Source organism: Elephas maximus, chromosome 10, assembly GCF_024166365.1.
Source record: "Elephas maximus indicus isolate mEleMax1 chromosome 10, mEleMax1 primary haplotype, whole genome shotgun sequence".
Classification (NCBI taxonomy): domain Eukaryota; kingdom Metazoa; phylum Chordata; class Mammalia; order Proboscidea; family Elephantidae; genus Elephas; species Elephas maximus.
In genome coordinates, this window is record NC_064828.1 from 67,151,200 (window position 1) to 67,165,641 (window position 14,442).

At 40.9% G+C, this 14,442-nt stretch overlaps 1 protein-coding gene across 1 annotated transcript in view; it reads right to left on the reverse strand.

The window, feature by feature from the left end:
- Window positions 1-8,151: 8,151 nt before the first annotated feature.
- GCH1 (GTP cyclohydrolase 1) overlaps window positions 8,152-14,442 on the reverse strand; it is a 53,183-nt gene continuing 46,892 nt past the window's right edge. Inside the window, exons 4-6 of the mRNA XM_049898685.1 lie at window positions 12,327-12,358; window positions 11,082-11,166; window positions 8,152-10,155 (exon numbers count right to left, since the gene is read on the reverse strand). Coding sequence (XP_049754642.1) covers window positions 10,029-10,155; window positions 11,082-11,166; window positions 12,327-12,358 — 244 coding nt within the window. The 3' untranslated portion in view covers window positions 8,152-10,028. The remainder of the gene's footprint in view (window positions 10,156-11,081; window positions 11,167-12,326; window positions 12,359-14,442) is intronic.

Here is a 14,442-nt window from a genome sequence, read left to right on the forward strand (position 1 = left end):
TTTCACTGTGTATAGAGTATAGTGTGTGTGTGTGTGTGTGAATTTGCTTGTATATGCCTTAAATATTTTTGGAAGGATTCATAAGAAGGTAGAAAAATGGTACTTCTGGGTAAGAGAACTGGGTGACTCAGGACAGGGTTAGTGAGAGGCTTTCACTGTATATCCTGCTTTTTAAATTTTTTCAAGTGCATGTATTACCTATCCAGAAAAGCAAAAAGTGAAAGAAAGCCAGATTTTACAACAGTCTCTGCTTGAGAAACTCAGCTCACAGAATCCACTTTTCTTTTGCTAAGTTGGTGAGAATCCTCTAAAGTGGACACAATTTTTTTTGCAGGACACCTTTTGAAATGTTTTTGCTAAAAAATTTCAGGGAAAGCATCTAACGTTGACTTACAAAAAGAACACTGGAAATAAATGTAATGGACCTTACATTCTGATAGCTATGGAAACCACTCAGCACTTCAGAATCAATCAGACAGCCTACCATTAGGAGACACACAGAGGCAGCCTTGAGGGAGAAGAGAAGGATCTTTGTTTTGCAATGAAAGTAAGGCATTTCATAAAATATTTCAAATGATAGTAGTTAGTTGCCTGGTTCACTCTGGGGCAGAGGTGGGAGATAAACATTTTCTTAAAATCCTTTTGTACTTTTTGAGTTTTGTACTGAGTACATGTATTACTAGTTTAAAAATATACATATATATGTTTTGATTTCAGCATTTAAGACTATGTGACCAGAGGGCACTACAAGGCGACTGGAATAACTCACAGTCCTATCTTAAAGTTACTCCCAGCAGCACTTTGAGATCAAAGGGCAAAGCTGATTATACACATCTTCAAAATCTGATTCCAGTTAAAAACACTGAGAGCCAGGAGTTACAGGCCTCAACTGGAAAAGATTAACCAGCTGCAATGACAAGCTGGGCCCACTGGTTAATCAAACATCAATACAAGTAGAAACAAGAGAGCAGCCTGGGCTTGTTAAATCAGGGGCGGTGAGGTTGGGTCAGTGGCGTTGCTAGGGCGTGCAGACTGCACCGGCTGACACTGTCAGAGGGGTGACACCAAAATGACTGTCTATAAAATTTGTGCGCAGTGTTTCAGCAGAAATGTGTTATTTTAAATAAAAATATCCCTTGGCGGCCAGGAAGCAAAGGTCTCACAAAGTTCAGTGGCTGCCACCGGCGCCGTAGATCTGAACAAGCTAGAGCCTGCAGGGTCGCCCCGCGGGTCACCAAGGCCTGACTGGCTACAGTCGTTGGGCTCCCGCCGTCTGCAAGTGCGCGGCCCGCCAAGAGAGTGCCTGAGGGTCACCCCCAGCCTGGCCCGGCCCTGGGCCCACTGACTGAGCGTGACAGAAGAGGAGGAAATAAAGAACCCGGTGTCCTCCTGAGGAATGTTGGCGCTTCATTCCACAGCCCAGAGGGTCGGCTCCTCCCGGCCACGGCGTGGCTGCTGCTGGGGCTGCTCCGCGGGGCGCACCCCTCCCTTCGCGCCTCCTCTTACCCATCTGGGGCTCAGGGGTGCCAGGGAGTCTAGGTTAGAAGCACAGAGCTCAGCTCCCCAGGATGAAATTTCCGGCTCCTATTCTCAGTCTCTGTAATTTAAAATACTATTTTTTTTAATAATTTTTATTGAGCTTTAAGTGAACGTTTACAAATCAAGTCAGTCTGTCACATATAGGCTTACATACACTTTACTCCATACTCCCACTTACTCTCCCCCTAATGAGTCAGTCCGCTCCCTCCTTCCAGTCTCTCCTTTCGTGACAATTTTGCCGGTTTCTAACCCTCTCTACCCTCCTGTCTCCCCTCCAGACAGGAGATGCCAACACAGTCTCAAGTGTCCACCTGATACAAGTAGCTCACTCTTCGTCAGCATCTCTCTCCAACCCATTGTCCAGTCCCTTCCATGTCTGATGAGTTGTCTTCAGGAATGGTTCCTATCCTGGGCCAACAGAAGGTTTGGGGACCGGGATTCCTCTAGTCTCAGTCAGACCATTAAGTCTGGTCTTTTTATGAGAACTTGGGGTCTGCATCCCACTGATCTCCTGCTCCCTCAGGGGTTCTCTGTTGTGCTCCCTGTCAGGGCAGTCATCGGTTGTGGCCAGGCACCATCTAGTTCTTCTGGTCTCAGGATGATGTAAGTCTCTAGTTCATGCAGCCCTTTCTGTCTCGGGCTCATAGTTATCGTGTGACCTTGGTGTTCTTCATTCTCCTTTGCTCCAGGTGGGTTGAGACCAATTGATGCATCTTAGATGGCCGCTTGTTAGCATTTAAGACCCCAGACACCACATTTCTAAGTGGGATGCAGAATGTTCAAAATAGAATTATTTTGCCAATTGACTTAGAAGTCCCCTTAAGCCATAGTCCCCAAACCCCCGCCCTTGCTCCGCTGATCTTTGAAGCATTCAGTTTATCCCAGAAACTGCTTTTGGTCCACTCCAGTTGAGCTGACCTTTCGTGTATTGAGTATTGTCCTTCCCTTTGCCTAAAGTAGTTCTTATCTACTAACTAATTAGTAAATAACCCTCTCCCACCATCCCTCCCTCCCCCTCTAGTAACCACAAAAGTATGTGTTCTTCTCAGTTTATACTATTTCTCAAGATCTTATAATAGTGGTCTTATACAATATTTGTCCTTTTGCCTCTGACTAATTTCGCTCAGCATAATGCCTTCCAGGTTCCTCCATGTTATGAAATGTTTCACAGATTCGTCACTGTTCTTTATCGATGCGTAGTATTCCATTGTGTGAATATACCACAATTTATTTAACCATTCATCTGTTGATGGACACCTGGGTTGCTTCCAGCTTTTTGCTATTGTAAACAGAGTTGCAATAAACATGGGTGTGCATATATCTGTTCGTGTGAAGGCTCTTATTTCTCTAGGGTATATTCCGAGGAGTGGGATTTCTGGGTTGTATGGTAGTTCTATTTCTAACTTTTTAAGAAAACGCCAGATAGATTTCCAAAGTGGTTGTACCATTTTACATTCCCACCAGCAGTGTAGAAGAGTTCCAGTCTCTCCGCAGCCTCTCCAACATTTATTATTTTGTGTTTTTTGGATTAATGCCAGCCTTGTTGGGGTGAGGTGGAATCTCATCGTGGTTTTAATTTGCATTTCTCTAATGGCTAATGATCGAGAGCATTTTCTCATGTATCTGTTAAGCTGCCTGAATATCTTCTTTAGTGAAGTGCGTGTTCATATCCTTTGCCCACTTCTTGATTGGGTTGTTTGTCTTTTTGTGGTTGAGTTTTAACAGAATTATATAGATTTTAGAGATCAGGCGCTGGTCGGAGATGTCATAGATGAAAATTCTTTCCGAATCTGTAGGTGGTCTTTTTACTCTTTTGGTGAAGTCTTTAGATGAGTATAGGTGTTTGATTTTTAGGAGCTCCCAGTTATCTGGTTTCTCTTTGTCACTTTTGGTAATGTTTTGTATTCTGTTTATGCCTTGTATTAGAGCTCCTAACATCCCTATTTTTTCTTCCATGTACTATTGATTTTTTTGTTTTTGCAACTGAGATTTACATGCTCTTGGATAACCCAGTACTCTGGGTGCGCCCAGCTACTGGGGCTGTGTCTATGCTACTGTAATTTAAAGGTGTCATTTTAATTTTGCTAGTTGTTCATGTCACTACTGTTGCCATTGCATTCAGTGATATATAGAAATTACCCTTTTTGAGTAATGGTACAAAAAGCATTACTAAGGATTCTGTACGGTCTGGTATTAGAGGGGGTCCATCGGGGGTGATGCCTTGAGTTACCGTACTGGGTGACACTGACCCTAGCGACGCCACTGCGTTGGGTAAATCATTTAATCCACCCTAAGCCCTAAGCCCTAATTTATAAAATGGAAATAGCCTTTACTTCAGGATGCTATTAAAGAAAATAATACTTGTGGAAAGCACTATTAAAAATGTGAATATATCCCAGGGGAAAAAAATATAGAAGCTTATACCAACTCTTCCACATTTAATACAGATTTAACAACAGACACATACCAAAAAATAAAATATAGGGAATCTATAGATGATCAGTTCTCTGCACTCAGAGTTGTCACCTTGATTTGAATCTCCTCTCTTACAGTGTTGCACAAGAAACTTTTTGTTTATAATTATTTTTAAACACCAAATTTATATGGATATTGTTGTGTGCCATCGAATTGATTTTCAACTTGTAGTGACCCTATGGGACAGAGTAGAACTGCCCCATAGGGCTTTCTAGGCTGTAGTCTTTACGGAAGCAGATCGCCAGATCTTTCTCTCATGGAGTCACTGGGTGGTTTCGAACTGCCAACCTTCCAGTTAGCAGCCAATCACTTAACCATTGAGCTACCATCGAAAAAGACGAAGACCCTCAACCAGATGAACTAACAGGGTGGCTGCAACAATGGGCTCAAACATACCTACTATTGTGAGGATGGTACAGGAACAGACAAGGTTTCATTCTGTTATACATGGAGTTGTTATGAGTCAGAGCCAACTCGACAGCATCTACAACAAATTTATATGGAAATTCTGTTAATAAAATGTTCAAGCATTGACATAAGACGTCACTCTCCTCCCACATAGACGGTCGGATAGGATTTGGATAAGGTCTTTAAGTTTACCTGCTCCCTGCTCACAGGTGAATCGACTTCCAGAAACAGGAAGAAATGAGATTCTAAGAAATTCTGCTCTGAAATTAGTCACCCTTGGTTAAGGGTACTTTCCAAATGACCAAGATAATCCTGTAGTCCCTGCCAGTCAGAATGGTTTTAAATTGATATTTATTTACTAGCTTTTTTATTTTCTAGTCAATTTATCCCTAAATCTTAGAAAATGGCCCTGCAAAGAGAAAAATCTTCATAAAGTTACTAGTCAAGACAGACTATGCCTGTAAAAATCAGTATTAATAGATGTATACTGTGAAACTCCATAAAAAGACAAATTAGGAAAAAAAATTTTCAGGCAGTCTATTTGTTCAGCGCATTTTCAAATGTGAAAGGATCCAGGAAAAGGAGAGATAAGAAACTCACATCCTAAATCAGGAGAAAATCAACTTAAAGTGCAACAGCCTCAGGAAGTTTTCCCACACACCCAGGCATTTCATCAGAGGATTCCCTCAACACAGCCTCACAACGCTGACAGTCAAACCATGTCAGTCAACTTAGAGGAAAAGTGCATCAGGGCTGTGTCATGCCTGTGGTAGAAATGATCCCAAAAGAATTTGTAAGCAAGTCATAGCTACACCATTAGGGAGGGAATAAAAGAATCTGCTTCAAAACAGGACTCGGTGTGTCACTTCCCTCTGCCACTCCAGGAGGGCCAGAGTCTGGTATTCTTACTCAGAGGGCCCTGGAAATGTAGCTGAAGCCAGGAGTGGGGAAAAGCCGAGTACTCCTGCATCCAACACAAACCTTGGAATTTCCCAGGGATAGGCCCACAGAGTGATGTCGCCTTGTCAGATTTGCTGCTTCCAGTCCTGGAATAACCCCTCCACGAAACCAAAATCTTGGCAGCCAAGGCACCTACCAGGCTGAAGCCAAGGAATCCATGTGGTAGATGTTTTAAAATGGAAGCCTGTCCAGGAAGGACAGGCCCAGAAAAAATGAATGAACTCTGTTCCATACCTGGGAGTGTGGCTCCGAGTTATGAAAGAGAGAAGAGAGCTGTGTCCAAGATGGAGTCCAGGGCAGGTACCAGACTGGCCTGGGTGGGAGTTTAGGGATGCAGGGAAGTGTTGAGGCAGAGAACAGCACTCTCTCATCTGCTTAGCTCAGGTTTCCCTCACTTGGGGAGCAAGAGACATGCCAGCAGTTGGACATTTCTTGCATTAAACACAGGACTTCTCCAAAAGCAAATGACCAAATAAATTGAAAGGAAAATATGGGAAGGAAAGCAAGCAAGCTGATTCTGTATTTTAAAGAGATTTAAGAAACAGATCAACCATTTTTAATGTATGGACCTCATTGTACCTTGATTCAAATAAAATGTAAAAAAAAATTGAGACAAAAAGGGGAAAATTGAATGCTGGCTTGATATTGGATATCAAAAAGTTATTTTTTGTGATAATGGCATTTAGTTATTTTTTTTTACTTGAATCCCTGTCATGGCTTGAATTGAGTCCCCCCAAAATATATGTATCAGTTTGGCTAGGCCGTGATTCCTAGTATTCTGTGATTGTCCACCATTTTGTCATCTGATGTGATTTTCCTATGTGATGTAAATCCTATTGCTATGATGTTAATGAGATGGATTAGTGGGCAGTTATGTTGATGAGATCTACAAGATTAGATTGTCTTAAACCAATCGCTTTTGAGATATAAAAAAGGAGGAGAGACACAGGGGTACCTCATACCACGAAGAAGACAGTGCTGGGAGCAAAGCCTGTCCTTTGGACCCAGGGTTCCTGCATAGAGAAGCTCCTCGACCAGGGGAAGATTGACGGATTGAGGAGAAGGAACTTCCTCCAGAGGTGACAGAGAGAGAAAGCCTTCTCCTGGAGCTGAAGCCCTGAATTTGGCCTTGTAGCCTACTAGACTGTGAGAGAATAAATTTCTCTTTGTTAAAGCCATCCACTTGTGGCATTTCTTTTATAGCAGTACTAGATGACTAAAACAATCCCCTTCTTTTACATAATCTGGGCTATTATGGGTAAAATAATGTCTGGGATTTACTTCAAAATAATCCAGTGAAGATGGGCAAGAGGAAACAAGATGGCCATGAGTTTGAAATTGTTCAGGCTGGGTGATGAATGCATGATGATTCATTATGCTAGTCTCTCTACTGTTGTACATGCATTATTTTTCCCATAATAAAAACTAAACTGAAAATAAAGCCAGTGCTGCCTCAGGGAGGGTTGGGACTGTCAGGTATGACTTTCTGGGTGTTACTCTCCTCAGCCTCCTCAGTGATGGGAAGGGGAGGTCTGTGGTAAGAGTGAGGAAGCTGAACTCATCTATTAGGACTTCCTCTTCTGCTCAACATCAGCAGGAGGGCCCAAGCCCATCATGGTGAATCAGATGTTCTATGTTGGTGGAAAGCCTTCTTTACAAACTTTAGTGTCTGCAGCTGCTCTTCTACTAAGTGACAAAACAAGGAACTTGGCTAATCAATATCAATTAAAAAGCCCAGAAGCAGTAACTTGAGTTTGGCTGAGCAGCTCATTGTCTTATTGAAACCTGCGAATAGTGGGTTTAGGAATGTCTTAGACGGCACTGATTTTTTGGGGTAAGCATTCCTAGTTTGGGTGATTGGATTTACTACCCAACAATCCACAGGGTCCTCCAGGGAGAGCAGGCCACTCCAGTGGCCTAGCATGTAGACACGCTGACAACCAGCGAGGGCCTCTGCCTCGATGCACCAGGGAAGAGAGAAGAAGACCGCCCTGCAGAGAGAAGGATAAGGTCACCGGCACAAGACAGAAAAGAGGCAGCAAAACCCACAGCACCTACTTGAAACTTCCACTGTGCACCTGTCTTCCCTAGTGGGAGAAGGAAACTCTTATCAGCTCCCTGCCCCAGCGTACTCCTCCTTCCCCAACAGCTGCCACAGACAAAGCACTACCAGGAGGCTGCGGGTACCATAACAGGCCTTGGACAAGCCACTTAGCTCCCTCACTCTTCCAGATCTTCCCTTCCCATCACCGACAGGAGAGTGAGGAGAGTAATAAATACCTAGACTGCACCAGAGAAACTGTTAGAGCCCAAGACTGATCTGTGAGAACACTGGGATGCATATTCTAAAGCTTGATGGAGCCCTTATGATTGTACCTTTGCAAAAACAGAATACAATTAAAATAACTGGGTTAATTGAGATATGTATACTGTTGGCTCAAAAAGAAACAACTTTCACAAGAACAAAGTGATAAGCACTTTAATAATTTAAACAGAACAAAATTCAGGAACATACACATACATAAAATTCAAACAATTTAATTCAACAGTGTATTTAAACACATCAAATTCCTAGAAATCCTGAAAAAGGTAATTTTAAGTGCTACTGACCACAGTAAAATAAATAAGGTAATTACTTTGCATTTACCAGTAAGAGAATAGACTGCAAATACATTAGCTCTTTGTGAGAAGACTTACAGGAAATGTTAGAACAAAGAGTCATTAAAAAGGAATATAAACGATTCCGAAAGATAAATTTATAGCTAACAATTTCTTTGGTCCTCTAAGTCACACCTGTTTTTACTTATAATATTAAACATGAGTTGAGTGCTTAGAATTCTACCTCTAAGTGTCTAAATATTATGCAGGATAACATTTTTATACCATGTTCCTTAAAAAAAGAACTCAAAATCAACCAATGCTCTATAAATTCTGAATATAGAAAAGACTAGGAAATATGAGAAGTAGGAGGAATTAAAAACAAAACAAAAAAACCCAAATCACAAAAACACCTCTGCCATCTTGCCCCATCATAAGCCAAATGGCATCAACATAACAAAGATAAGACTTACAGAACTTCCAAAGTTAAATCAATTCTTCTAAAGGTAATGGGATAAATTTGAGGAGTATTACGTCAACCAAATAAGAGACTTCCCCATGGAATAACTGTGTTTGTACTTTTGCAAGAGTTGTTCTGTTTTGTTTTAATTTGGCCCACACTGCCCCAGTGAAGGAAATTTTAAGATAATCATTAATAAGGCAACAGTTTCCTAGACTAAAATACCTATACCACCTGTACAGAGTTACATTGAAGACTAAACCCACAGGGACCAGGTGGAAAGCCAGTACCATAGGTTTTCTGGTACATTTTCACGAACACCAACAATACAGCTTTCATAGAACAGTAGACAATGCTCAGAATGGAGTCTACAAGTAGTTCATTCTGTATTCTCTCATGCTCAGGGCAGCTATGGCTCAGCCTACCCAAAAGTGATGGACACCCTCAAAAATTTCTGGAAATACTTAGAAAAATACGTGACAAATTAAAAAAAAATGTTTTGAGGCATCTACATAGAACACACAAAGTAAACACCCAAGGGAATTCTAAAGGTAAAACTGTGAGGACTAGTTATCTGCAATGTCAGTACTAAGTCTTATAAAATAATGGCTTTTAAAGAAAGGCAAAGGTATCTATACTCTAAATGGTGTGCTATTCTCATCAAGGCACCAAAAACAAAAAAAAACAAACCCAGTGCCATCGAGTCGATTCCGACTCATAGCGACCCTATAGGACAGAGTAGAACTGCCCCATAGAGTTTCCGAGGAGCGCCTGGCGGATTTGAACTGCCAACCCTTTGGTTAGGAGCCATAGCACTTAACCACTATGCCACCAGGGTTTCCCATCAAGGCACAGAGAGTTAAATATCTAAATCCCTGTATGTTGACATGAGAATACACTCGTAAACAACTCCAGGAACTAATTTCCTGTACGTGAGCTAAAAAAGAATAGAAGGTAGAAATGTGCCTTTTTAACTCACAGTAAAATCCAAAGAACAGATATTCCACCACTTTCCATTGGTGACTAACATTACAACTTGGTATTTAAAAAATAAATATATATTTTTTAAAAGCATCACTGGTGGCTTAGTAAACATGATTACAGTGGAGCCTGTTGGACTTGAATTCACACAGAGCGATGCTACACACACTGCACATAAATTATTTTAAGCACTTTCAGCACTACACCATTTTTTGTTTGGTTGACACAACAGTGTATCGGCTATAGCGCTCTCCTATTCCCAACACTCCTATGCCTATGTGTCAAATTACCACTACTGCAATCAAATACATGAATTCTTCTCCCTTCCCAGAACCCTCAGGGTATCTGAATGGCGTGATTTTGTGCACGGAACTTTCACTACTGCAGTTCACTTTAACATCACCACTAAAAGTGGCAAGAATAGAGGGCTCGCCCCTTTATAAATTATTTTTATTTGACTTGCTATAAATAATTCTTAAACACAATTAGCAACAAGGAATAAAGTTCACGTCTGTAACAATTGAAAATGGAATGTACAAACAATTAAGACCAGACAAATAATGCCGCTAGCAGTCAGATCTGCAAAGTACACGGCACACACTGCAGTTCAGCTCCTAATGAGAGTTAGAAACTCTTCCCGAGTCTTTGGGTCTTCCCGGAACACACCCAGCATTGTGCTGGTCACGGTTTTGCTGTTCATTTTCTGTACCCCTCGCATTACCATACACATGTGTCTGCAAAACAAGACAACAGAGGTGGTTTAAGGAGCAGTCAGGTGCTAGTTTGGTTTTTAAAATAAAAAGTGGGCCAAAACATTCATTTCGCAGTTACCAAGTGTGTCAAAATATCACTTCTTAGATTCAAATTGGATTTGATTTTTTTTTTTTTACTTTTGTCTTATTCTTTTCAGTGGTTAAGTCCTTAATGCATCTGGCAGAAGGGGGAAAAAAAGGAATTTTCAACCTCGGTGCAATGACACTGTGTCTACAGAGATACATAATTTCTATATAAAAGGAAATTTACTTGATTCACCTTCAGGGCCAAGACAGTATGATGCTAGCTTAGGTGTTCAGAGAAATATTCAAGTATGCTGGCCTCACCAGGCACAGTCTCCAAACAACGGCCACAGTGAGTCTCGGCAACCTGGTGAAGCCAGACAACATACCCAGGACAGAGCTCATGCCACACCAGTAGAATGGACAGAAACTTTGCCCACAGGACACATGCAATTCTCACAATTCATTCTAGCTTAAAGAAGTTTCTTCACTTGGCCTTTGTACCAATGCTTAGTTCTCTCTAGTTTACTTTTTAAATGTATGAAAAAATATTATAAAAACTTGGCTTGGAACAATAAAGAGCTAAAGAAGGAACCGAGAGAAGACACACAACATTACTGGTTGTACAAAGTATTGCACCTAAGCTTAAGACTCCCTACACCTCCACACAGCCCTTCCCAACACACACGTCTCCCACACCCTGGTTCCTACATCAGTCACACCACAAATGAAAGGTGAAAGGACTTTACACTCAGAGATAGAAACCAACAGTGACAGAGTCAATTGTGTAGCATTGTCCCTGCTAGATAAAGTGAGCAGCACTAAACTTCAGGATCATTTTTCCCGCACCAGTATGACATCATTAGAGACAGATACAGACTTACGTTGCTTCAACCACAACCCCAACTCCGGCAGGTCGCAAGGCTTCTGTGATGGCCACGGCAATTTGTTTTGTAAGGCGCTCCTGAACTGTGGATGCAACAAGGAACTCAGTGTAAAAGTCTCACACAGATCAAACCAAAGAAAACCAAACCCGTTGCCGTTGAGTCAATTCCAACTCATAGTGACACTACAGGACAGAGTAGAACTGCCCCTTAGAATTTCCAAGGCTGTAACCTTTATGGAAGCAGATTGCCACATCTTTCTTCTGTGGAGCGGCTGGTGGGTTTGAACCTCCAGCCATTTAGTTAGTAGCTGATTGCTTAACTACTCTGCCACCAGGGCTCTTTCTGACACAGACAGATGCCTGAAAATACCCAAGACTCAACAGCTTTTACCAGATGCTTTGTCTGCTGACTGGGCCACAAGGAGGTCCCTGTTCAGGTCCCCACCTGTAGCGTTCGAGTGCTATACAGGCACTGTAGAGATCTCAGCACCAGTTGGGGGAAGGCATTAGAACAGCAATTGTTTCTTACGTGTGCAACAAAACCAACAGGATACTGGTAACAACCACCTCCAGGGAGGTAAAGTGGTGCAAATAAAGAAATAGCCTGAAACAGGATTAAGTGGCTAAAGTCCAATTATTAAATTGTACTTAGAGCGATGTTGAAAACCAAATATTTAACCTAAATAATGCAGCTCCTGTGCTGAATAAAACAGCTTGTCTTTGAATACAGACAAGCGTGTTCACTGCAGCATCGTACCTGCTTGAAGGTGACAACATCCCCAAATGTCTATCAGAGCAGGGATTGGTTAAATCAAGTCAAGGCACAGCCATACAGTGAAATGCTAAACAGCCATCAAAATAAATTAGGTAGTTTTGTGTATGTGTGAAAACATGTCTAAAATTTGCTAAATGAAAAAAAGCGGGGAAAAAAGAAAGTGTAACACAATATGTATAATTTGAGCCCATGTGTGTTTAAATACAAGAAAAATTACTTGATTTTTAAATGCTGGTAAAAAAAAAATTTTTTTTTTTTTTTTTTTTATATGCATAGGAAAAATCTGGAGGAGTGCACAAAAATAACTGATTAATTTGGGGGCTTGATACATAGAAGACTCTGTTTTATAATCCTATTTTTAATTTTTGTAAGGCATATTAGCATACTTATAATAAAAAAAGCAAAAATACTTTTTCTATAAGAAAAAAATACTTTTCTGAAAGAATAATAAAGATTTTAAAAGTTTACCTTGTAATCTTCTACTATAGATTTCTACAATCCTAGAAAAGAAAGAACAGCTTTAGTTAATCATAAATTGTTTGAAGGTATCCCTGTAAGGCTTCCTCATGAAGACAAAAACTTTGTCAAAGCAATGCTGGGGTGAGGGTGGGAATTAATGCTTATAGGAAGGGGACAGACACAAGAACCACACAGGTAAATGAGAGGACCTAAAGGAGGCTACCAACCACTATACCTAGCGGTGCTTCCTCACATCCCAACAGACAGAGAGAACTTAAAAGTCTCCAAGGGTAAAATCACTTAGAAAAAACACAATTAGAAATAAGTAACAAAATTTTAAAGCTCCCAAGTCATCCGTTTTAAACCAAGTCTCCTGTTCTAATTAATCATATTGTTTAATCAGAGCTTAAAGTTCAAATAAAAAGACTTGTTAAATAGCAGACCATCCTCAACCACCATACCAACTAAACCTATTAGAATAAGCAGATTAGAACCGATGACAGCCTTCTTCAGACATCTCTTTGTAAAACTGGTTCTATGAGTATTCAATATGGTTAACCCTCAAAATAAAAGTCACCTGATCTCCACTTGTAACAGTCTGAGGATGACAATTTACATTTCACTGGCTAATAAATTTTATACTACCAGGACATTGAGGGCATTTTCTTTAAAATTTGACCCTGAAGTCATGAACTGGGACTCAATTTAGAAACATCTCCCCTGTGAGGTGTCTTCTGGCTCTTCCCTCCACTCTGCTCCTCAGATAAAACTGAAAACTGTTCCTTTATACCTGTTATTGCCAATGAAGTCAGTAATAAGGACAACATCCTCTTCACTGCTTAACTGAGAGCTCCCCGAAGGCAGAGCTATCCTGAATCTTCTTTGTGCTCCTAGTCGGTATGCAATAAAATATCGAAGGAATGCAATTATGTGCTTTTATTTTGAACAACAACAACAACAAAAAAAACGGAATGGATGGTTTCCATGGTCTTAGATAGAAAATGTGTCATATTTATTGTTGGGTCAAATGTCTGTATACATTACTTCTAATAGATTTTCAGGTGATTACTTTTGTCATACAAGTAGGCTTCTTGTTGTTAGCTGCCATCAGGTCAGCCCCCAACTCATATTGGCCCCATGCACAATGAGATCAAACTGTTGTGATCCACAAGGTTCTTACGGGCTGATTTTTTTAAGATCACCAGGCCTTTCTTCCTAGTCTTAGTCTGGATGTGCCACTGAAACTTGCTCAGCATCACAGCAACACACAGGCCTCCACTGACAGACAAGTGGTGGCTGTGCTTGAGGTGCGCTGGCTGGTAATTCAGTCCAGGTCTCCCACGTGGAAGGAGAGAATTCTACAACTGAGACACTACTGTCCTATATAAGTAGGCAGATAACATCAATAAAAAAAATTAGTAGTGTATTTCCTCTGATACTCATTTCTTCTTCTCAAGTAGAATTTCAGGTACACTATTAGACAATGGTAATTTCGCTCTGGAGTTTAACAGGAATGCCTCTAATATTTTACCCTCACCACAATGCTTGCCTGTTTGCGTAGACAGCCACCCTCATGCCAAAGCAGGATCGGTCGTGCAGATTTGTAGTGAATGCCTACTAGGAACACAGTTCTGTGGTGAACGTGGTCCTTTATGCTCATAGGCTCTTACTCCTAGTTTATTGGTTTTCTTTTCCTAGTCAGGAGCAGGCAATGAACTTATATCTTTTCAGCTTTAAAGATAATCATACAGTTTCCCTGAATTTATTTTTTTGAAATCTTTGTTTTACCCTTATTCTTAAAAGATAATTTGTTCAGAGGTATTTGTTGGGAATAGAATTCTAGGCTGACACTAAAATTTATCTGTTTTCAGCCTTTCAATATTGCTGCGAGGAAAACAGTTGTCAGTCTAACTGTGATTACGTTGTAGGTAATTAATACTTTCTCTGTGGTTGCTTTTAAGATATTTGAGTATGTATATTCAGGCACATTGGTAAAGAGCTCAGCCACTAACCAAAAGGTTGGCAGTTCAAATCCACCAGCTGTTCTTTGGAAACCCTATGGGGCAGCTCTACTCTGTCCTATAGGGTCACGATGAGTTGGAATCAACTCGATGGCAAGAGGTTT